This window comes from Atta colombica, unplaced genomic scaffold (assembly GCF_001594045.1).
Source record: "Atta colombica isolate Treedump-2 unplaced genomic scaffold, Acol1.0 scaffold331, whole genome shotgun sequence".
In the NCBI taxonomy this organism is placed as follows: Eukaryota; Metazoa; Arthropoda; class Insecta; order Hymenoptera; family Formicidae; genus Atta; species Atta colombica.
This window is the reverse complement of record NW_017259439.1, coordinates 53,313-78,019: the sequence shown is the minus strand read 5'-3', so window position 1 is coordinate 78,019 and position 24,707 is coordinate 53,313. Positions and strand designations below refer to the sequence as shown.

Genomic DNA, 24,707 nt, shown 5'->3' with positions numbered 1-24,707 from the left:
AAAATATTAACATAAATAAAAAATGAATAATAATTTACAAGTATATATCATAAAGATGTATTTTTTTCTTCAGTTATAATCAAATATATTAAAAAGTTGGAGAAAATATAATTTTAAAATAAAAATAATAAAATACATATCAACAAATTAAAAAAAATAAAAGCACGTTAAAAAATAATCGCGGATAATATCTCTTAGCTGTACCCGAGGTCAGGGTGACACCACAATTCCAATCCAAACGACCAAAGGGAACGGCGAAGATGAGATGCCACGTGATAGGTGAGCCTCTCCCTCGTGTACGATGGTTGAAGAACGACAAACCCCTGAGCGAGGATCAGCCAGACAAGTACGAAGTGATCGGGAACGGTACTAAATTGCTAATCAGGAAGGTCGATTATGCCGACACTGGGGCTTACATGTGTGAAGCGACCAGCGCTGGGGGACTAACGAGAGACATCAGCAGTTTAGTGATTCAGGAGCAACCTACACCGAGTAAGTAAAGGGCAACTTCTTGCTGTGAGACGAGAATTCATAGTATTAAACCATTATACAAATATGTTTAATTAAGAAAATATTATTTTTAATATAATAGGGAGATATTTTATTATTTGCATATCATTAGCATTAATTAGTTGTAACTTTAAGTACTATCATAATTTTATTATTATATTATATTATTGTGTCTTTAATATTGAAATGTTGTATCCAGTTGCGACGGATGAAGAACGCAGATTCTTATCTTTTCATGAGTGGGGTATTTTAGTATATGAGCCATCTACGTGTCACGCGTTACACGAAATTCATTCCACAGACATTATACCTGGTACTCAGGTGCGAGTTAAAAAAATATTATATTTCTTCTTTTTTTCTATCCTTTTCTTTCTTAATGATCTTACCATCGTATTCTTTATACATTTTTAGGAATACGTCTGCGGACCTAAAAATGTTCCGTGTTCTTGGGGCCGTGCTATTAATGTTGCTGATAGATATGTATATGTTAGTCAACCGGATAAAAACCGCATACTTGTGATCAGCGAAGTACAGATGATGATAATTGATGTACATATTGTTTTATCTTTCATTATAAAATCGAAAATATTTAGAATACTATAAATAATTTCAATTAATTTTAGAATATTATAAATAATTTTAAATAATTTCAATAAATTTCTCAGGTTGTGGCTACAGATAAAAATCCGGTGGATTTATGGTACGTACAAAATCTTGACTATGTCTGGGTATTAAACTGGAGAAGTGAAATAGATGTCGGTATCAAAACCGTGCAAATAATCAAGGAAGCTGCTCAACGAAAAAAACATCATACAATGCGACCAGAACCTATTGATGCACAATTCGATCTCGTGAAAGGCCTGTATATTCCACAGCAGCGAGTATGTTTATCATTCTTTTTCGATATCGCAAACTATACAATCTTAAAATTAAAAATCTTTTGATCTATATGTTATTTAATCAATTTGGCTTACATTATCAATCATTACAAAAAAATTATATAAGTAATTATATTATCTATATTACTTTTGAAAAATTTTAAAAACTTTAATTTCTTAGGATACAAAACACATATTCAAATACGGCTATGTGACCCATATGAATCAGCATGGAATGTACAAGCTCGATCTGATCAACATGAGATACACTCGTACCGTGAACTTGGCCAGTTATAACTGCGTACCAACAAGCATGGAATTCTCCGATCTTTGTAATATATTTCTCATTATTTCGGTATTTTTAAAATTTTTAAATTTTTAAAATTTTTGTTTAGTCACGTAACTTTAAATTCTCTTTTCAACTTCCTATTCAGCCAGAATGTAAGAAAATTTTATTTTCAGACGGTTTTGTGATACTGGAATGCGAAGAGCCAATCACTGGTCGACCAACTGGTCAAGTACTATTAGACTATCTTACTGACAGCGTTCTCGCTCATAAACCGAGCATCTTGGGAAAACCAGCGATTTCTCCTGATTCCAGATATCTAGTTACTCTCGACAAACAAAATACTGGTGTCACTCTCGTGGTGCAGGAGATATTACGTAATATATGTTTTATATATATATATATATTGGGTTGTCCGGAAAGTTCGTGCCGCAAAAGATTTAAATTTAATAAATGAAATTAAAAATCTAAATCTTCTACGTTTCAATTTTCCTTCAAAATCGGCACGAACTTTCCGGACAATCCAATATATATATACACTTCATTTTTTTTGCATTTTCACTATAAAAATATAAAATAAGATACTATATCAAATATATATGCTAATGTAATATTATTAAAAACTATTTACATCAGATGCTTTTTTGATTCGTTAAATGCTAAGACAAATTTTAAATTTTGAAATGATGAATAGCGATTGAGAAATTATTCAAATATATGTATATTGCATACATTTTTTCAGCAAGCGGACTAAAATTCGCTTTTGACGTGAAAACAACTTTAAATATCAGCGACATTGCCTTCTATCCATCGCAAACAACACATAGTTACGACATATATGCTTCATCGACAGACAAAGAAGATATCCTTTTCCTCGATTTAACTACGGGTAAGCTCATTTTTATGCTTTATTCAAATTAAATAAATTTTTATTTTTATTATTAAAAAAAAGAACTTGTAAGTTATAATCCGATTTGTTTCATTTTTTGCGAATAACTAAATCATGCAGCGATTGATATTATCAAATATCATTAAAAATTTTCTATCAAACTGTATTATATTAGAGTAAGATTAATTGTAAAAATATTTCAAATAGTAGTTTTATTATCTATTTAATCTTTTGAATTGTTGATAATTTGATATTCTTTAAAGACAAAGGGGGGGGGGGGGGGAGGGTCTAATCCAAGTTGGCAAAAATATTATTTTCTTATTAAAATTTTGCCTATTTGCTTCAAAAAACTTTACATGTATATTTTTTATTTAAGACATTTTCTTTAAAATTTCATTATATTTTTTCCTTAAAATCTTTACAGGATAAACTTTTCACATGTAAAACTACAAAACGGACACTAATAACATATAATTGTCTTTCCAGGAAAAGTGGAAATGATAACAGGCGTGGGAAAGGCAACACCACCACATCTCACTAAATGGGGTAATCCGAATAGACCGATAATACAAAGCGGTATATTTGGTCGATATATGGTAAGCCCCTCCAACCAGGCACTCTTTGTTCTCAATGGGGAGACCCGTACAGTGAATTGTGAGATTGGTGGCCTTATACATCCTGGCGCGATTGTTTGGTTTACTGTTTCGTTGCGTTAATGAATGTAGCTTCGTGACGATGACAATATGAGACATACGTATATAAATTGAACATAGGGATCCAAGCGGGTACCAAAGCCAATTATACTGAAAAACTTTAGATGAAATTAAAGGTAACATAGAGAAATAAACCATACGATAAATACTTTCATCTTCCCTAGATAATTATTTTTTATAAATAAATATCTTACATTGCGATCGCATCGCTATTTGAAAAAAACAACGTTATCTCCAGCAATGTCCAGAAGCCAATATAGCGACATATAGTAGATAATAAGTAATTGTAATATATCAAATTAATTATTTTATATTGCAATCTATATTAATAATCATATCGATTAGATTAAATTATTCAATTGTGTGTTAATGAAATATTAACTAAACTAAAAAATGAAAAAGAATTTATGAAAGATAATAACAAAATTTTGTAGGCAGAACTATTATTAATATTTTTTAAATATTATATAGATATCGTCAAAATAATACAAAATAATTTAATAAAATTCACATATTTTTGTCTATGAAAAGAATTATGACAATAGTCTCATACTTTTAGAATTGTGATGTAAATTGTTATCGATACATATCAAATATCAACTGCCAAATTGTCAAATATTGTTTATAAATTACACTGTTATTATATCTTTAATCGGCAAGCAGTTACAATGTCAGAAATAATAGTTAATCCAATTTAAATAAATATATAGTAGATAAAATCATACAGACTTCAATGCCAAAGACACTTGAAAATTATCTTTTTTGCAATGATTTAAAAAAATAATAATTGATGTAAAGCATATATCTAATCCAGCTAATGGCTAACTATTCATAGAAAGTTCGATTCGCATTCCCAATGTGTCGAATATTCCGACACAGTGAAAGAATTGTCACAGAATATATGAATGTATGAAATATTTAAAATATTGTATGAATACTATTTATATAATATCACAAATCGTGAGCGAGCGAACAGTACACATCTCTGCCAACATCGTAGCCAGAGGCTCATAGTAGAGAATATTTACTCGTTAACAAGAATCATCTGAGAGAAAATATAAGGAGCACAGCATTTCGCCTATAAAATATAATTGACAATATATGCAAATGACACTGCAATCTTTACTTCTTCTTGGAGTCCAAATCTGCTTATCACACACCTTCAGCGCCACAAAACACATTGATGACATCGTCTTTCTTTAGTGAATGGAAGATGCTCTCCGCTGGGCTCCTGCGATCGTATCGCTAGATCTTACGCAGTTCTAAAGCAACTTTATCCTATCATACAAAGAATATTCTATAATTTATAAGATTTTAAATTTTGCTTTACTTAATGTATGCTCGTCCCGTTCCGTTTTATTTTATGCGGTTCCTGTGAGCTGCATCGCGTACATATTTAGACTGACTCCAGGGTACAGAACAATTTTCTACGCATCATAAGCTTCACTTTTCTAGTTTTATACGGGTTGCAAAAATTCTTTTCCCAAGTATCGTTATTTATGACTTCTATGGATGTTTAAAAAAAAATGCTTATAAAATAAGCTCCAAAATTGGCCTCCAAGACGAAAATGTGAAATGTATTTTTCAAAGCAAAATTTGGTTTAAAATTGATCCAAAGACGATCCAAATCTGAAATTTTTGAAAAAATTAAAATTTTGCGGAACATATATGGAACATTCTCGGAATATGTAACACTATATAAATAGATTTTTAACCGCTATTTGAATGTTATTTTTACATTCCTTAAATATTTCGGAATATTCCAGAATACTCTTGAAATGTTTTTTGGGGATTTTAAAAACCTTTTATGAATATTTCAGGAATATTTAGCGTTAGCTGGGTATATCTAATTGAAATTCAAATAAAAATTCAAATGTATCAATTTCAATCTTTGACCTGGATAAGATATACATTCACTGAGAATTTATCTAGAGAAGATGAAGAAATTACATCGTAACATCGAATGCATGAGAATAACAAGTGAAAAACAGAAAAACAAACGACAAAAGAATGGCCATAATAAAGGAACAAAGAGAATAATATTAAGCTATACATAACGTAAACGTAATATAAAGATCGAAGTGTAAGCAAGCTACTATTAATTGTAGCATAATAAGTGCATATGTTGAATGGGGCAAATGCATCATTAAGAACGGCCATTTAAGAAGGTAGTAGGAATATTCTATTACATAAATCATTTAAGAAATTTTTTTATAAATATAACTTGTTTCGTCATATTTAATTATTTACTAAAAACATAGCATAAAAGTTGAGATTAATAATGAAAGAGGAATAAACTGTTAGAGTATAAATAATTGCTTTAATCTATGCCTGTATAATAATAATAATATAACTGTACACAATGATTAAAATATTATCACATTTCTCAGTTTTAGAAAAAAATATATTTAGACTATATACACTTTATATAATCACGAAAATAATGAAATATTATGTAGTTTAGTGCTAAAAGATCATTCGCTGATATCCTACAAGAAAATACCGAATTCAATTGAATGTATTACGTTGCGTACATAAATTAATTGAAAGTAGTAGTCGCTTGCTTTGCATAAATTATATTATAATTATCTTATTATTGATAAAATGATTTTAATGATCCAAAGAACATTTTCATAATGTCTTTTATTAATATAGATTTAAAAAAAAAGAAAACAATCGTTTGTTTTGTAGCGGTAGGCTATGTTCCAAAATTTACTAGTGCTGAAAATCTATAGTTTATGTACACTATATATTTTTAGTAGTAAATTTTGGAACACAACCTTAATATAGTAACATTCTTCCTTATATAGCTCTATGAAATCTGTAATTACTCTGTAATTAATTACTGATATGCTCTACATTATCAATTTGGAAGAAATAATATCTCTGTCAACATTAAATTACTCTGTATTATCGATTATCGAATTACACAATATTAGCCACTGCAGATTTTATAGAGTTCAACAATAGATGTCACCAACGTAATGTCAAAAGAGACAAATATATGGATATCCCAACACATCATTCACTAATATAATACATAAAAACACACACACACACACACACACACACACACACACACACACACACACACACACACACACACACACACACACACACAAAGCAGAAAAATTGACAGAATATTAAATAAAAACTTGTATTTTTATTATTTCTGAATATTTCATACGCATTTTAGTAAGATTATGTAATAATCTTACGAGATACATAAAAGTGTCCCTCTCCGATTTTAATAACTTTTAATATTTATGTCGTACTCTGTAAACCAGAATATAAAGGACACGTATAAAAAAATTTAGTAATACCTCCTCGAGACCTCAAATAATGTCCCTTATTTTGGTTTAAAATAAAGCTATATTGAAAGGATCAAAATCGTAGGACACTTCTATGTTAGTACGTGCGCTATTTATGCATTCAAATAAATTCGTTACAAGAGTAAAAAAGCCAGAGTTGCTAAATTCGGAGAAAATTGTTACCGCGCAATGGCAATAGTATTCTTTTGTACAGAAAGTATCGAGAAACTTCGAGTCAGTTTTACAACATTTGACAAACAGAAATGTTTGAGAGCCGATCCTATAATTGCCTATACGCATCATAATGTTGCGTGTTATAACAATTTATAACAATTTAAAAATGTGCGTAAAACATTAGTGTATTATACCATTGCTGTGCTAATACGAGCATGTTGAACTGCGATTAATCTTTTAATAAAATTGCGATATATACATATAACTAATTTAATAAATAATCCATGAACGTAATTGCGTTTTATAAAATGTGTATATTCTGTTTCGCTTTACAATCCTCTTGTTCTCACTTGAATAACGAAGGATTATCGGATAAGCGCAACACTTTGTTATTGGTAAGCGTATATCCTCCCGCTCCTCTGCTCAGATAAAGAAGAAAGCATGGCGAAGCGTGACGTCCCGCCTTTGGCGAGTGTGCGATGATTCAAGTTTGATTTCAAGTATGACATGTCAATCTTTATTCACTAATAAATTACGTGTTTAGAATTCTCGAGAACTACATTTAACCATCTACTGTACAAATTCGATACGTTTACAATATATGCTCAATACAAATATGCTCAGTTCTCACAGTATCCGCGAAATAGATCAGGCCTAAGTTGCGCTAATGTAAACGCTACCGGCAAGTACCGATTGAGAAAACACCGCTGGCTTTCATCGAGAAATCTTATAACAAATCACGAAAGAAACGCACATGGCGACAGCTATCAATATTTCACGTAACTGAGCGTAAATCGACGCGTGCATAAAGTACGCCTTCCATTGCACTTTTAAAAACATCCTAGCAGAGGCAGGAGAAAGGGAGATGGATGCACGGGGGAGACAAAAGCGCAACAAAATAGATAAAGGAAATGTTGCAAAAGTATGCAAATAACTTTCGCAGTGAATACACGTGGAAGAACGCAAATATCCCCCTTTTGTCACAATCCATCCTTTTGTCACCAGCTCTGTACGTTCCTTCTTTAACTGCTCGACTTGTTCTATCGGCTATCAAGATAAATACACCACTTGTTATATATTGCACGGTTTCAAGTTGGTCCCTTGTCGACTATAAAACAATATATATGCATTGCTAAAATCCTCGTCTTGTGGCTTCTGTCTGCTCGTAATCTCATCATTGTAATAATACCATACGTCCGTACGAGGATTCTTCGCATACGCCGTATAATGGCCCGCTGATACACCTAAAATTATATTTGACATGTGACAAAAAATTCATCAACTTATAATGTATCTCTAAATACGTTTCAATTATTTTTGGAAGGATATTTAATTTTAAAATATAGAAAGTATTCAAAGTACAGCATCCATTAAAAAACATTTTTAGAGATATTAAAAATTTTTTTTTAGAAAGCTGGAAAATAATACAACACGTTTTCATTGTTGTATTCTATTGTTCCTATATCAATAACTACAATTTTTTCTATAAATCTTTTTAAAAATATATATGTTTTATCTCTATTTTTGACTTTCTTATAATAAATTCTTTCTAAAATGATAAAATTTAAAAAGAAAATTTTTCTCTTAAATTTACATACCTCCAAAGTGGCATACGCAGGCATAGAGATCATAAAGGTGGCGCCCTACGCTTAGACCCACCAAAGGGAATGTGACCTTGTCATCTAACTTCATACTCGCACATTCATAAAACACAAATCTATCACCCAAAATAAGGCATTAGCTATCCATGATTAATAAGACATTTGTAACATCAATCTGTAAAGCATTTGTAATATGCAATGAATATTACATACCGTTTAAGGTATACAATGAGGAACTTAGGATATCGATGTACCGTAAGTGTTTTTGTGGCACATTGGTTACATTCACATTTCGGACAAAACCAAGGATTATGTTCGTCTAAAGTTTCGCTAAAAAAAAAGTATTAGAATGATATAAAACATATAAGATCCAAAAGTCCCGGTTAATTATCTCAAGTTTATTGTAAAAATGTTTCAGACAAAGTTGTAGGGTTTAAAAAGATCTCTTTACTGAACTTATCAGTTTGACATTGGACGGCGTCGCCAATGTCAGATCATTGGAGATTGTTTCTCTTATTTTCATTTTTACACCAAAAATTCATTTTTACGTAAAAATGAAAATAAGAGAAACAACATTTAATCGCTAGAATATCTCTATAGAATCAGTACATTCAGAATGCGGTTTGCAAATACTGTAAACTTCACTTCGCATACGATACGTAGAAGCCAATAAATCAGTTATGATACAAACAAATAAAATTGTTTATTATATAATTGTTTTTTATATCTTAGAAATGATTGAGTTTTAAACATATGTTCAACTAAGGCTTTTTTTTTATTCAGTATACGGTATGTACTATATCATATAAATACTGAATCGTTTTTTTAACATCCTGTATAAAATATTTATGTTTATTTCTCACAAGAGAGAATATCTCTACTAACAAAACTAAAATAATTCACAGAAATCAATTACCTCTGACTAAATGCTTGAAGGCAATCATAAAGGGACAGTGGATGGTGCGGCCGTTGCTTACTGACACTAACGTGATCAATAGGATGTAGAATTTTAGGAACATATTCAGTATAACGAACCGCAAGCGTATCACCGTTCTGTAGCGCAACCATTCCCGTCTCAGATACACTACATCCCGTACAATGCGCTGTATACATACATCGTGAACAATGATGACCCTATAAAAAAAAATATTTTTGTACATTAATATAACATGTATTTAATAATTTAGGCTTATGTTAAAGTATTTGAATATATTATATTATTATAATATAATATTAATATAATAATTATATTATTTTGGCTATTGTTTTTGAAACGATGTAATTATTTCAGTAACAAGATAATTTTTTTACGTTTTATATAATTTCGTTATTGTAATAATTTCATTGATGACAATCAATCGTACACAACGCACTACAAATTTTTTTTTAGATTAGTATGACTTTGCTGCAAAAAGCTATACATTTTTTATATTAAATTATCTCACCTGTCCATCGACAAAATGAATTGTATAATGTCCTTCATGTGGTACATTCCTTTTGATGATGTCATACAAATCCCGTGCGTTCACTCTTGATGGGAGTCGTATCAAGTGCGGATAACCAAAAAGCTTTGTACCTTTGCGATTATTCGTCGTTTCGTTTGTTGTATCATGCCTCAATACTAAAGGTACGTTCAGAATACGTACAGTGGGCCTGGGTCGACCAGTTTGATCTATTTTTGTAAACGATGAGGCTGTCATGTATGTGGAACACATTGGACACATTTGGGGCTCCGTTTGATTTTTGAAATAATTCTGTAAAGTAAAAATTTGGACTTTACTTGAAATGATTTCAATTTGCACAATATTTTTGTATATTAATCAAAGCTTTGTTTCTATTAAAACAAGAGAAAAATTTGATAAGATAGCACCCTCAGATTCAACGGCAGCATCAGATTAGTCTGAATTGAGTTCCAGGTATGACTACCAGGCTTGTGGATTAGACTGAACTTGCGGATTATACGAGATTTCAACTTCACGTTTCCAGTCGCCTCTGCTTTTAAAAAAGCGTCCTCAGCATTTTGAAAAACGCAAAGCTATTTCTGGTTCTCGTACGCATCATTATGATGCCGTCCGGCTAGAACGTTTAACAATCTTATCTCAGACCTTCCCGAGGTGAAAATAATGACAATGTATGCCTCGTTTGTACACCCCTTCCACTAGATTGGCACTGCCGTCTTTTCATCATTGGGATGAATGTTCGTTCACTGTTCTCTTGTTAAAGACGTAGTAACCTTTTTGCAGATATATGAAACTTTTGACGCCGATTTCGAACAGTTTACTAAAGATTTACTAAAAGAGGTTCTCATGGCAAAGATATTCTGGTTTGCTATTGCCTTCCGAAAGGTTAAAGTTAAATAAAATCTGATGTTTTAAATAAGTTACAAACCCTGATTTTTAACACAGAAAGCATATTCTTTATTCCATTGTCGTCACAATTAATGATTGGAATTGCAATCAAAAAATATATCGATTAAATATAAGGAATTAAACAGAAAATTTTCAATACAAAAAATTTTTTGTTATATTTAAACAACATGGTAAACTTAGAGAGAGAGAGACCCTCTAATCAAGTCATGATAAGTCATTAAGTCAGTAACGACATTTTTCAGCATATATATATATATAAAACTGTGATAGTCATATTCATGTAAAATGACATGATTGTGATAGTGCATATAGACGTATTATTTGTTTTCAAAAATATGTAAATTGTATATTATACAATGGTATATGATACAAAAAACCTAATTGAAATTAGAGATGTTATTTCATGATTCTGATTAAGAGGGTCTCTAGATAAACTCTCACCTCAATACATGGATCGCACATGATGAAGTTACAACTGTTTCCACTGTGCCTCTTCAAATCGCCATCCAATTCCTCAAGACATATCATGCACGGCACTTCCTCACCTGTGATCGTACATCTTTGGCAAGAATCCATCTCCGTTGGACGGTCCCCACCGCCGTCAGACACTGAAGTGTACGCATCGGGAGGTTCCGTCAGTTCAAAGGCGTATATCGATCGATTCGTATCATTGACGTGTCTCAAGAGTGTATTGTCGTCCTTAAATTTAAAACCTTGATGTAGAATCCAACAGAGTGATGTTTCCGCCTAAGTACGATAAGCTACAGCAAGCAAGTAATTCCCGAAACCTACGGTGCAAGGGGAAAATAATATAGTCAAAAAGCAACAACAATAAGAGACCGACAGCGTTGGTGAAATCATAACGCGCGCGCGCGCGTGCGCGAGAGAGAGAGAGAAAATACAGATAGAAAATAAAGAGAAAACTGTGTTGAGCCTGTACGATGAAATGTAGCCCCGTAACTATGTTTTCACGTTACGAGAATGTTCTTCCATACAATTTCTTTAGGAGGGTAGTATCGGCGATAATCGATCCTACTCGACATACCACCTTCTTAACTCTCCAATTATTTCTTAACAGCCTGATATCTCTCGATTTGTATAAAGCTTGATTATGTAAAGCGATAATTAAGACCTAGATTCATTCTTACCAGAATTATAATTTAAATAAGGATAGTCACAGACCAATACGAGCTGGTAAATACAGACGTCCGTGCCTATGATAGTGTATATTCCACAGTGTCGTAAACATTGGAATGTTTCCACTCTTACTCTTCAACCGACATACAAGTGTTGACTGTTGACTGTTGCTTGTAACAATACAAGCCTATTTATAGCTGTACTGGCTTGACTATCTTTATTTAGATTTCTTTAACGAGCGCAAGTCAATCTTTATATAAAATCATATTTTTTATCGATAACACTAAATTCTTATAAAATAACGTTGCTACTAAAGACCTTTATATCTATATACAAATCTATGTACAAAACTATGTATTAAACAAACTCATCGATCAATTTATCGTTAGTACTGCAATTGATACATTTTTGTTAAATATATTTACAAAGCAAGCAATTACTAGAAAAAAATCATTAATATACAAAAAAAACCTTCATTAAAACAAGTTATATTTTAATAACAGTAAGAAAACAAATATGTGTTCGTACCTACCAAAATCTTCGCTATGTGATTCTCTAACACTTCTGCAAGTGCAATATTTGTCACCGAAATATCTTCTTTACCAAGCGTTTTCAACAATTCCTCTTTCAATTTCCCAATTCGAGACTGCTTATTTAAGGAAATAACACACCTCATAGGTTGGTCACCGTTCGCAGGAACATAAGTGACATTCAATTGCCTCTCCATGGCATGAGGTAGCGGTACCGATAAATACATAAAAGGTTCATATGTAACAGAAATGTGGTTACAAACTGAACACACAACCTACAACATATTTTAATTGTAAATATTCGGTGCATCACAGATAATATTCTCAAAAACTATCTCAAATTACAACTAAAGAAAAACTTATTCTAAATAAAAAAAACCGATAGACTTTAAAAACTTCGCTTATAATAATATATATATTATACATTTTATGTAGAAAATTATAAATTGTAAAAATAGAATAAATCCTGCTTCTTTATTTCAAAGCAAGACATAAAACTACTGTGATTTAATATAGGAGATTTTTACAATAAATACCAATGATGTTTGATATCAATTCCAACGTATAATCTCCACATAAGCAAACGATATCAGCAAAGTTCTTACCATGCTCTTAAACTGGCCTTGAAAAGTGTCAACAATGATACTCCTATTTGATCGCAAGTGCTTCGCCCAGTGTTTATCCGCCTCAAGCTCATCCTGTGCAGCGATAGCGCCATTTCCATAATTCTGTAGAATCCGTGAGCATTGAGTGCTTTCACTGCCAAGACTATCATGTTTATGATTCTTCTCTTGATCGTCTAATCTCATGCGTTTCACGTTACATTTTTCGAGACCGCTATCATACTCGATGTCAGAACCAGTCGATGCGGGATCAAGACTACCATTGACCTTCTGGACATTTACCTCTTTTATGCGTTTAATACTAACGCTCTTATTATCAAAATCATGATTCTCCATAAGATTCGAATTATCTAATGGCATCCTGCGGACATTATCCTTGGGAAACTTTTGCGAATCATAATGAATTTCATTATTACACTCTTGTTGCGTTACTAAGAAATTGGCATTACTCGTCTTAGCCTCTTTATGAATATCATATAAGCTGCCATACTGAGGCACGCTTTTTGATAATTCGATTAATGTGTCTAATCTCAAGGATCGTGTCGGAGTAACTTCATTTGCCTCTTCCTCGTTCACTTTATTGTGAATGAAGGTACTCGATCTTGCCTCAATGGTTTCATCAGAATCTAGCGTCTCTTCATCATCTTCACCATTTAACGGTGAATCTCTCGGTGAATTCGTGATACTATCGAGCTCTCCAATTGACGAATCAAACTCTTATAAAACATCAAGAAATGACATTCAAAAGACAACATCTAAAAGATGTAACATTCTACATTGTATAAATTTCCTACCTCTTGGTGAACCAGCCATAGTCACATTTGGACTATTTGGATATTCTGATGACAAACGTTCGTACATTTCCAAAAAATCTGAATGATAAATTGAGTTAGCTGTGGCAGTGACAGGGGAAAGGGTCTTTCCATTTGAATTTTCAATAGAATTAAAAGAATTGGCAGTGCTCGTAGATAATGGAACTTGACAATTCTTGGCACACTTTGCCATATTCATTTGTTCGTGGAGGGAATCCAACAGAAGCGCCAGAAATTCTTGACAGTCATGCTATTAAACATATACGATACAATCTTATACTAAATAATAATTAATAAATAATAGTTGATTAGATATATTAACAATTATACACTTACTTGCCTATAATCCTTGAATTGTGAATGGTAAGCACCTAAAGTTTGCTTAAATTCTGTTGGTCTGAGTACGCTATATCTCCCAGACCACATTTTCCCAAGAAGTACACTAAAGTGTGCCATTAGTGATCCAGGTGGAGGTAGTTTCTCTCCTCTCTGCTGTAAATCCAAGAAATGTCGTAGAACAGGAGGAGTCGCAGTCAAACATTGCAATCCAGCTGCCATAAAACAGGTATTACCCAAGTTACGAAGTCCACAGACGCCTGCAGGCAGAACAACTACTTCTGAAAGTATTTATAAAGGATAAAAATATATCGTACATCATCATAAGTTTTATATTCCAGACACTACGTCCAGACACTCACCCATTGGCGAATCATCATGGGAATCTCCAGCTTCTGCAAAGATATTGTTAAGTGTTGGTGTACCTGGTGGCAGAAACGGACCATGTTCTATACCAGTTCCAGAATCACCAATAGGATCGGCACCCATATCTGTGAAATCATTTAATCCGGGCGGTGGAGGAAGAGGAATCGCATAGTCTGATGTTGAACTGTTTGCTTCAGTCCTAAGAAGATGATGTAATGAGCAATTAAAGATAGGATTAAGCTGGGCATCCAGTGATGTATATTTTATTACTTGTTTTCGTTTTTAAGTAAAGAAGTCTTTAATTAATTTATTGTTAATTTTATTGTTAAGATGAGATCAATCAGATATATACAAACAAGACACACAATTTGTAGAAATCACTGTAAAATTTATAAGTTCACTAAAAAATATATTTATTAATACATTATGTACATTAATCAAATTTAAATATTATTTATAAATTTAAATATTATTTAAATATTATTTATAAATTTAAATATTATTTAAATATTATTTACACAATACATTGTCTGATTTGTAGAAAATTTAAATTGTAAAAGCAATGAATTTTCTAATATAACAAAGATAACATCGAATTGTGATAAAAGCTGTTTAAAGTGACTGTTGTGTCACTCACTATCATTTGCCTTGTTCAAACTGAATGAAGTAGCTAGCCTGTTCACCGAATAATTCAATGCAATTGATTGGATTTATAGGTCTAAAATCCAATCACTTAATAAACAGGATAATGGCTTCATTAGTTTGAACAACTGTCTAGCTTAATATATCACTCAGTGATTAGATACGAGCAATGCACAGCCTATGTTAAATCATGTAATTCTTATTGGTATGCGAGAGATCTTTGCCGTCATGTGAATGAATAATATTTAATAATTATTTATATATTTGCATATTTCAAAAAGATATTATACAATTGGACAAATTATTCTCAAATTAGAAAAGGCCATTATTTTTACCATGTATCTTCAATGCCCATATTAACTTCAGATGAAAGAGCCTTATCTTCTTGTAGCGTAAGAGCTTGATCTAAGGAAGAAGTCAAGGGACTAAGACCAGTTGATTCTAATGCCTCCGATATCTCTGGTACGTCGGGCAAGTGAAAAATTCCAGATGTTCCAATCATTGAAATATTTTCAGCCTCTATGACATCCACCTTATTGTCCATTCAGATAACAAGCCACAATGTAGTCTAAAATAATAATTACAATTCTAAATCTTACTTGTTTATTATTAATCTTCTGCAAACAAGATGAAAAATCAACATGGATTATATGTAGGTATCTATATGTAGGTATCTATATGTAGGTTATCTTATACTATATTTCATAAATATACTATAATTTAGTATGATTGATGAGTAACAACGCACTCTCCAGTTGCATGAAACTAGCAACATGCGTGCAATATATTTTAGAAAGTTATAGAAATTCAATTTGCTGGGATGTTATACCTAGTTCATGAAAAATTAATGTTTTATTCCATTGTGCTGTTATACTTTGCTTTAAATATTTCAATATCCTAAAAATATTGTAATGCTTGAAATTTGTGTATAATAATATAACTTATGAAATACAAAAAAACTATTCCAAAACTATTATACTATGAGACATTTGTAATATTACATTTGAATCACATACATATATGACACAAACGCTATTTATTTTTTTTAAGTGCCAATCAATTCCAATGACTCATATTTCTAAAAGCAGGACAATGAAGATATCGTGTAGTTTGTTGCAATTTGTTGTACAAGGCGGGAAAGAGATTAGCATTCTAACGGAAGTTGTACAGCTAAAATATAAGTACCGCAATTTCGATCGGATTACATTGCTATACCATAATTTACGATTGAGAGACACATCTTCATCGATTTCGCAGATTACATCGGATTCGCTCCCTCCGTATCCTCGCGCGGGAAGAACACGAAGGGCAAACGAAAATTTTGCAAACACGCCGCTTTCAATCACACAACTCTGATTGTCCTAACCTGATACGCCCTAATTTCGTGCAGATAACGCAAAGCGCATCGCACCATTCAAGTGTCCTTACACCGTATATACGGCGAGCAAGGATTATCGATGCAACGTGAATTTTTTTCACGATGAGCGGACGTAATACACGCGCGAAATTGGCGAATACGTTCAATATGGAAGTATAAACGCGAGTTCTCGAAAGTACGATCGAACGGTAGAGCGAGCTGAACGTTGCTGAAAGTCTTTTCGCGATCGCATGTTACAGCTTTACAACGCTGTATATCACGCGCGAGCGACGTCGTCGGCATCGCCGATCGCTCCTAGATACCGCGATTCAATATATGAGACGAGACGAGACGAGATTGTAAAAATCGCAACAAGATTAAAATACTTACACCGTGAGATAAGCGAGCCCCGCGCCCCGAGGACGTCTACACCGCCATTGCAGTGCACAGCGTGATCGGTAGATGCGCGCGGGATGCGATTCCGTCTACGGCGCTTTGGAAAATGGACGTGTTTTCGTATCCCTGTTGGCCGAAGAATTTCGAGAGTCTACACAACACTGCCGGAACGATCATGGCGGCCCCGCTTGACGACAAACGGTATCGGCCGGAAGGGAAAGAGACGGCGCCAGAATCGCCAAACATCACATGAAAGTGAAACAACATTGCAAGCAGGCGCACCGAATCATCAATTGTCATCAATTGCCAACGTATCAAAACGGCAAAACTAAAAAATTATCTGGTACCCTATTCTATAATTCATTGCGACATCATTGCGCAGCTTTTTAAATACTATAAGATATCTGCGCAATGATGTTTTAACGAGTTACAGAATACGGGCTCTGGACGGATTATAAGTAATAGTAAAAGAAGTAATTGAATAGTAAGAGAAAGATAGTTTAGATATATGAGTAATGTATTTGACATAAGAATATAGAAAAAAGAAAAAGAAAGAGCCAAATAGCAAATTCAAGTAGCTGCATTATGTTGCTACCTTCCCAGCAAACGAGAATAGATTGAAATGAATTGAAATGGATTTAGATTTTCAGAAATATTGATTCACAAATGTTAAAATGAATGCTTTTCAATCCTGAATGCATTTTTATTCATTTATAGGAATTGTATAGAGCATATCTTTATGTCTTTCGATTTAAAAATAATATTAGCTTTTTCTATGTGCATTGTAAATTCAAAATTTTGAATAAGAAATGTAATTTTTCAATCCAGTTGCATCCAATTGAATCTAATTGAATCCAATTGAATTCAATTAAATCTAAAAGAAAGTATTCGCTATTTAAAATACGTATTCGGATAGAAAAATTTCAATCCATTTTAATCCATTTTTGTTTGCTAGGTTTTGTCATACGACAGAGAGATCCGAGGATCTCTCTATCCCATAGCCAATCAACAAGCTTGAAAAATTTGTCGTGCGACAAAAACGCACAAATAAAATATCACTCTAAATATTATATACATTCGTTTTTTATCGTACGACAAATTTTTTAAACCTGTTGGCTATAGGACAAAGAGGTCTGAGATCCTCTTTATCTTACAGCCAATTAATATGCTTGAAAAATTCGTACGACACAAACAGATGCATATAATATTGACTTTAGACCAATATGTTGAATACGCTTTCACGTGCTACTCGAACCGACCGTTTAGCGACAAAAGGGTAACGATAAATTATGTAGACAAAATTTATAAATATCAAATGTTAATTTTGTTACTGGCTTAGTTTCCATTGAGAGTTTAAATCGCATTAAAATGTAAGAACCAACCAACTACAATCGAATTCCCCTGTTACAGTCGAATGACTATAGTTGGTTAGTTGGTTCTTACATTCTGATCCGGTTTAAACCCTCGGTGAAAACTAGATCACGACTGAAGCAGTCGATTCGGCGATTCATGAAAATGTACCTTGAAGTTCAATCACTTGGGAACCAGGGGGCTTTATTCTTGAACAAATATCGCATACGAAAATAGTAATTCCGTATACAATTGACCAATCACAATCGAGAAACTGTCATTTTTGTATACGAAAATTATTTATATGTGCTCAAGAATATCGGGCTTTTGTGCATTTACGTGTAAATTAGAGATTTATTATATCGCATGCTCCAATATGCTCCTCCTTCCTCCAACCGTAACTTCTCATTCAACGCGCTCGTTAGAGCAAGTAGGAGCTATGGTAGATGGTAGGATATCAAAGCATGTTGGAGTATGTAACGCGAACAAACCTTATAATATTCTACGTTTAAGTGTAGACAATGTAAACTATTATATAAGATCTAGGCCTGTTCTAATAGAGTCATAAACGATAAACTGTAAAAAATTAACCAATCACAGTCGATTATTCTTCTCACACTTAACTGTGATTGGCCAATTTCTTACAGCTAACGACTTATCTATTGTAGAACAAGCATTAGGGCCATTCCACACAAACTTGCATAGTCGCAAACATATGCATAAAGACATCATTCAATCGTATTTTTACGTTTGCCTTTATAAGAAATGTGATTGGATAATTTTCTTTATGCATATGATTATGCGGGTATGTAAGTTTGTATAAAATGGCCTTTAGAGCTGCTGTATACAAAATTCCGCAACAATGGCCTAGTTTCCACCGAGGGTTTGATCCGGATCAGAATGTAAGAACCAACTACAGTCGAGCATTTCCCTGTCGTTTGACTATAACAGGGGAATGCTCAACTGTAGTTGGTTGATTCTTACATTCTGATCCGAATTAAATCCTCGATGGAAACTAGGTCATTGATCGTAAAGCGGAGAGCACAGACTCTCGCATAACACATAAGACATAAGAAATCCAACCAATCAGAGTTCTTTATTTCATGAAAAGGAAGAAACGAAGGACTTTGATTGGTACATTTTCTTATGCATTATCTATGCTCCCCGTTTAAGACCGATCCCATGAGCAGAACAGAAATTTATATCGAAACGGAAACAATGAGACCAATTAAATGACAATCGCAGAAAAAAAAGCAGATTAATGACTGCAGAGTTATAATTGCCCAACAAACGAGAATGGATTAAAATGGATTGAAATTTTTTTCTCTCCGAATGTGTATTTTAAAGCGTATTTAAAAATTTTTTTTTTAATTTAATTAATGGATTCAATTGGATGCAATTAGATTGAAAAACTGCTCCTATTTCCTATTCAAAATTTTGAATTGAACAATATTCACAATGTGTGTTGTGCACAGAAAAAGCTAATATTATTTTTAGATTGAAAGGCATAGAGATATGCATAGAGATATGCTTTATGCAATTCCTATAAATAAATAAAAATGCATTTAGGATTGAAAAACATTTATTTTAACATTCGTCAATCAATATTTCTGAAAATCTGAAAATCCATTTCAGTTCATTTCAATCCATTCTCATTTGCTGGGTAGTTGCACTGTTCCGTTCCGCTGTAAATTTCCACGTCATGGGACGCCAGCCTAAATATTTAAGATAGTCTTAAATGTAAAAATCAAATATGAATACCAACCTGTTTCGCGTCAGTGAAGTTGGTCTGAATCTTTCCTTGCACGAGGAAAGATTCCTCGTGGATCGCTATATAATCGCACTCTCAAGGATACCATACTATATATGCAGTAAAATACAGATGAAATATTGGATTGTCTGGAAAGTTCATGCCGCAAAAGATTTAAATTTAATAAATGTATACTAAAATTTAAATCTTCTGCGTTTCAATTTTCTTTTAAAATCAATGTAAACTTTTCGGACAACCCAATATAATATGCACAGTTAATTTCTTTCGCTCAAAAAAATTTATTTTCTTATATAGCTCGATCAAAATAATAAAATTTACCGCAAATTCGTAAAAATAAAAAAACGATAAAAAATCAATAAACATTTTCGCTTTGAAAATAAATATTAATTGATTTAGCAATATCAAAATTTATATTTAAAGCAATATATATTTAATTTATTTCTGAGATTCGTACTTATTATTTGCTTAAACGTTTTATTAAAATTTGTGTCTCATTATTATATAGCCATCTTAATTAACCATCTTAATTAAATCTAGATTATAATCAGAAGCGAAAAATGCATTTTAAAAATTCTTGCAAAAAATATTTTAAAATAGAAATATTTTTCAATAAAACATTTGTCATAAAGCACCGAAAGACATCGCACGAACATTATGATGTCTAAACTGCGGATTTATGCAAAATACTTAACTGAATATTAACTATCGGACAGTTTTAGCAATTGATCGTTGTTCGTTAAAGAGTTATTAAAAAGGATTAGAAAGGATGTGATTGTAAAGTAAAAAGATTGAGATTGCCATCTAAATGTATAATTTATGCAAAATAAGCATTTTATGTAAAATATTCAATTAAGTATTTTGCATAAATAAATGCGTAGTCTACTGATGTAGACTATGATATCTATACGACATTGTAGATTTCATAATGAATTTACATAAATAAAATCATCAATATAATAAAAAAACGTAGTGTGATATATTGACGCATTCTCTTTTGTTTTTTTCAGAACAGAATTTATAATACGAAGTGTCTAGAAGCTTTTAATTTTTTTTTTGTTGTTGTCTTGTTGGATTAACGTTTTATTGTCCTATTATATTATAAAACAGAAGAGAATGCGTCATCGGGGAGAGAGCTTCGAATCCGCACATATCTTGCATGCGCACATCGCTAATGGGTGTTACATTGCAACTGATAGAATAGATTTGTATGCAGGAGTCTTAAAATTCTTCATGATTGCGCGATTTGTAATGATTGAAGAGAAGAATTAAATATTAGTAAAATTAGTAAAAAAGAATAAATTTGCGCTCCAACTTTCATACCGACACCACTGATTCCTAAGCGTTTATATTTCGTTAAATTATTACAATATTCATAAACGCAAATAATAAACAATCTCACATATCAGTGCTTGGCAGAGATGAATCAATTCGCAAGAGAAAGAAAAATGTATCGCTATGTAATTAGATATGAAGAAAATACATTTTTTTACTGATATTTTTTGCCGGCATTTATTCTTTGCGTCCAGCAAAAGATAATTGCGTCTAGCAAATAACCTTTTCCTCGAGCGAGTATAAAGATTACTAAAGTTCATAGTAGTTGGACATTATATTTTATTATACAGGGCATTTGAAAAGTAACGATAAATCTTTCGCATAAGAGTAGAATGGACTAAACTGAGAAGAAAAGTCTTCTATCATTTTATAATTTTCGCAATGGGATTAACGAGTTATTAACTTATGACAATAGCCAAATTCGTCCAGTCTATTGCCAAATGCAAGCGTGCAATAGGATAGGATCACCCAGTATACACAAGGTGCGACAGTCACAGTTATAAAAGAGCTGAAATTTCGGACGCTTGAATTTCGGACTTTCTAATCCTGAACCAAAAAAGACCGAAAAAGATTAAAAAAAGAAACTGTTATCGTAAAAGAAATCGAAAATTATATACACAGTCTCTGATTGTGACCATAACCAGAATTTTATTTATAAAATAAAATAATAAATAAGAATCATCACCTAGAGTAAAGTTGCCAAACCAGGTTTGGCAACCAATTGCCACTCCTAAATCGCACTACATACTTCGCTTAAAAATTCAATTATTGTATTTATATACTTTCTTACGGATTATTTAAGAACTGCATGATACTGTAACGCTATTCCGTTATATTCGTGATATGACGCAATAGAAGTGTTATTTACATAAATAAAAACATAGTGATACCGTTACTATATTTCAACGTATGTCACAGCAGACTTATAAGACAGAAAATATAAATTAATTAGCCTAAGGGGCTGCGCACAATAGCAAGAATAAGGAATTATATAGGAATAAGGAATAATGATTTCAACCTATTAGAAACTGTGTATTCCGATTTTTAATAAATTAAAATCGTATTATTTATTCTTTATTTCTAATTCCTTATTTCTTCTATTGTGTGCAAGCTCTAAGTCTTTATCGTTTATCATGATTAGAATTTATTAAATTTATTAAATTTAAATAAGATTAAAGTTTGCTTTTTTTTATATACTCTCTAAGTTTGAATCAGTATCATATCAATAATCACTGATATTAATGTTAAGTATGCCACTGATAATCAGTAAATGAAATGAGATCCCTAACCTATCTAATCTTTATTATTATGCTCTAACTAAACTTGTTTTGGTGCGTAAATTCAGAGTTGCGTTCCAAAATTCAAATCTGTCAATCGACTCGAGTATTTTATCCTTGTTGGTCATCGAATGTTGAATAAAGATAAAAGATATTCGGAATTGACAGAGTCAAGTTTTGGAACGCACTCCTGTATTATTAAAGTTAAATAAGTATTAAAATTATTATTATTATTATTTTAAAACTGCTCTAGTTTCATTATCTAACTTTTTAAATCGCACGTTACCTAATATTTTTCCATTTCTTATATTTTTATTCCATTTATTATTATATAAAATTTTATATTGTAAAATTACAAAGTATTTTGTTTTACACATAAACTTCTTAAATTACTTCTTCAAATTATCATGTGTTTCAGAAATTATGAAAAATATTCTTAAGTTTTTAACAGCATAATAAAATACAATTTTTTCGTTTGCTTATGTAATTTTTTTATTTTTTGCATTATTATACTGTTTTAAATGAGGAATATTAGTATGGAAAAAATTGTATTTATTATGTTGTTAAAAACTTAAGAATATTTTTCATAATTTCTGAGTTATGAGCCTTTAAGTGATATAATTTCGGCAAACTTATAAATGTTGAAAAACAGAACCTTATAAATCTATGAAGATTAAATATTTAATATTGCTAATAAATTTTATTATCATTTATCATTATCATTTATTTAAAGTTGTACAAGCAATAAAATGGATTTTGTACATACTATTACATTTATTCTTATATATTATAAAAATATTTAATTTTCTCCCCCTCTTCTTCTTCAACACTTCCGTCCGTACCTGACGGTATATATATATATATATATATACGGTATATATATCTGCGCATGTCCTCGTGTCTCCAGTTGCTATTGTCGATAGAAAGATAAAGAAATCTGTTGGGATACACAAATCGCATACTCACGTATAAATTTGTTCCACTGCTTTTTCAAAAAACATCTTCATTTTACAAACAAATTAAATTCTTCCTAAACTCGTTTATCATTAATAATTTAAATAGTTTAACATCGACTTCAAAAGATTTTATGAAAAGAAATAAAAAAAACGCATGCCTTTCACCGCCTGAACACGTCGTGTATTTTTCAAGAGCACGACCAAGGAGAGACCCTTCTCCGGTTCTTCTGCGCACCTATGATTTCGCGGGTTACTTTCTCGTAAACCGCTCGAGTCGCGCGAAACGTGCTTTAAAGAAAAAAAAGAGTGTTAGAGAGAAAGAGTAAGAAAAGAAAGAGAAAGCCTAGGTAACAGGAGAAATAAGTGGTGTATTCTTGCAAAATAGTTCGTAAATAGATCACTCGCAAACTTCACATTATCGCGGTGCTGACATCCGACATCAGTAACATGAGCAAAACAACAAATCAAGATGAGATCCATATGACAACGGTAAGATATTATCGATGATTGCACATTACAGAAAATTAATTGTTATCGCAAAAAACTATTAGAATGTGTCGAATATTAATGCTCAAATTCACGAGTGATAGGAAAGAAAATGAAAATGGGGTTTCTCATATATATCAAGTTTTTATAAAGGCTTATCTCCACTGAAAGCAATTGAGCATAGGACCGATACCATAAATATTTATATAAATATCTATGACGGTTACTGGCTTTTCTTTCAACTTTTATTAAAAAAAAAAAGAAACTATGCCGATCTGTACCAATCCGCACTTCCGATCCTATTGACTTTAATGGGAACGAGCCTTTTCTTTTGAAGTTTTGAGGATTTGACAGTAAATTCTGTAGAGAATATATATGTATATAGTGTGTGTGTGTGTGTGCGCGCGCGCGCGCGCGTGTGTGTGTGTGTGTACATAGGAATTTAACAATTATATATACAGGAATTAACAATTATATTAGTAAGATGACTGCACAGAGTTCAATAAAAAGCACCGTATTAAAAAGAAAGCAAGTTAATTTATACTTATTAATGTTTCGTAATATTACACATAATTATATATATCGATTTTTCGTACAAGAACGCT

At 32.0% G+C, this 24,707-nt stretch overlaps 3 protein-coding genes across 4 annotated transcripts in view; 2 read left to right on the top strand and 1 right to left on the bottom strand.

Annotated features, from left to right (window-relative positions):
- LOC108690597 (follistatin-related protein 5-like) overlaps positions 1–3,395 on the top strand; it is a 10,227-nt gene extending 6,832 nt beyond the window's left edge. The window contains exons 9-16 of the mRNA XM_018197968.1: positions 199–492; positions 710–831; positions 922–1,059; positions 1,176–1,391; positions 1,570–1,720; positions 1,851–2,051; positions 2,417–2,563; positions 3,050–3,395. Of these exons, the coding sequence (XP_018053457.1) occupies positions 199–492; positions 710–831; positions 922–1,059; positions 1,176–1,391; positions 1,570–1,720; positions 1,851–2,051; positions 2,417–2,563; positions 3,050–3,279 (1,499 nt within the window). The 3' untranslated portion in view covers positions 3,280–3,395. The remainder of the gene's footprint in view (positions 1–198; positions 493–709; positions 832–921; positions 1,060–1,175; positions 1,392–1,569; positions 1,721–1,850; positions 2,052–2,416; positions 2,564–3,049) is intronic.
- A 3,122-nt stretch (positions 3,396–6,517) lies between these two features.
- Positions 6,518–17,153, bottom strand: LOC108690605. Of its 2 annotated transcripts, none has more exons than XM_018197978.1 (13): positions 16,925–17,153; positions 15,513–15,745; positions 14,532–14,734; positions 14,170–14,450; positions 13,816–14,083; positions 13,004–13,737; positions 12,401–12,673; positions 11,173–11,430; positions 9,808–10,116; positions 9,279–9,496; positions 8,576–8,692; positions 8,360–8,478; positions 6,518–8,005 (listed from the first exon to the last, which is right to left on the bottom strand). In XM_018197978.1, exons 2-13 carry the CDS (start codon positions 15,719–15,721, stop codon positions 7,833–7,835), a joined length of 3,162 nt encoding a protein of 1,053 aa, XP_018053467.1. In that variant the 5' UTR covers positions 15,722–15,745; positions 16,925–17,153; the 3' UTR covers positions 6,518–7,832. The 2 variants fall into 2 exon arrangements, with proteins under 2 accessions (XP_018053467.1, XP_018053468.1); XM_018197979.1 differs by having other exon boundaries at positions 14,170–14,429.
- Positions 17,154–24,063: 6,910 nt separating this feature from the next.
- Positions 24,064–24,707, top strand: part of LOC108690590 (lipase 3-like) — a 5,792-nt gene continuing 5,148 nt past the window's right edge. The window contains exon 1 of the mRNA XM_018197960.1: positions 24,064–24,105. Coding sequence (XP_018053449.1) covers positions 24,064–24,105 — 42 coding nt within the window. The remainder of the gene's footprint in view (positions 24,106–24,707) is intronic.

What these genes read in the sequence shown, in the direction of transcription:
- LOC108690605 (XM_018197978.1), bottom strand. Translation starts at nt 15,721, where the DNA reads ATGGACAATAAGGTGGATGTCATAGAGGCTGAAAATATTTCAATGATT. An exon ending in AATTCAAGGATTATAGGCAA is followed by an intron (nt 14,084 to 14,169) that starts GTAAGTGTATAA and finishes TATGTTTAATAG; the next exon opens with CATGACTGTCAAGAATTTCT. An exon ending in TATGGCTGGTTCACCAAGAG is followed by an intron (nt 13,738 to 13,815) that starts GTAGGAAATTTA and finishes ATGTTTTATAAG; the next exon opens with AGTTTGATTCGTCAATTGGA.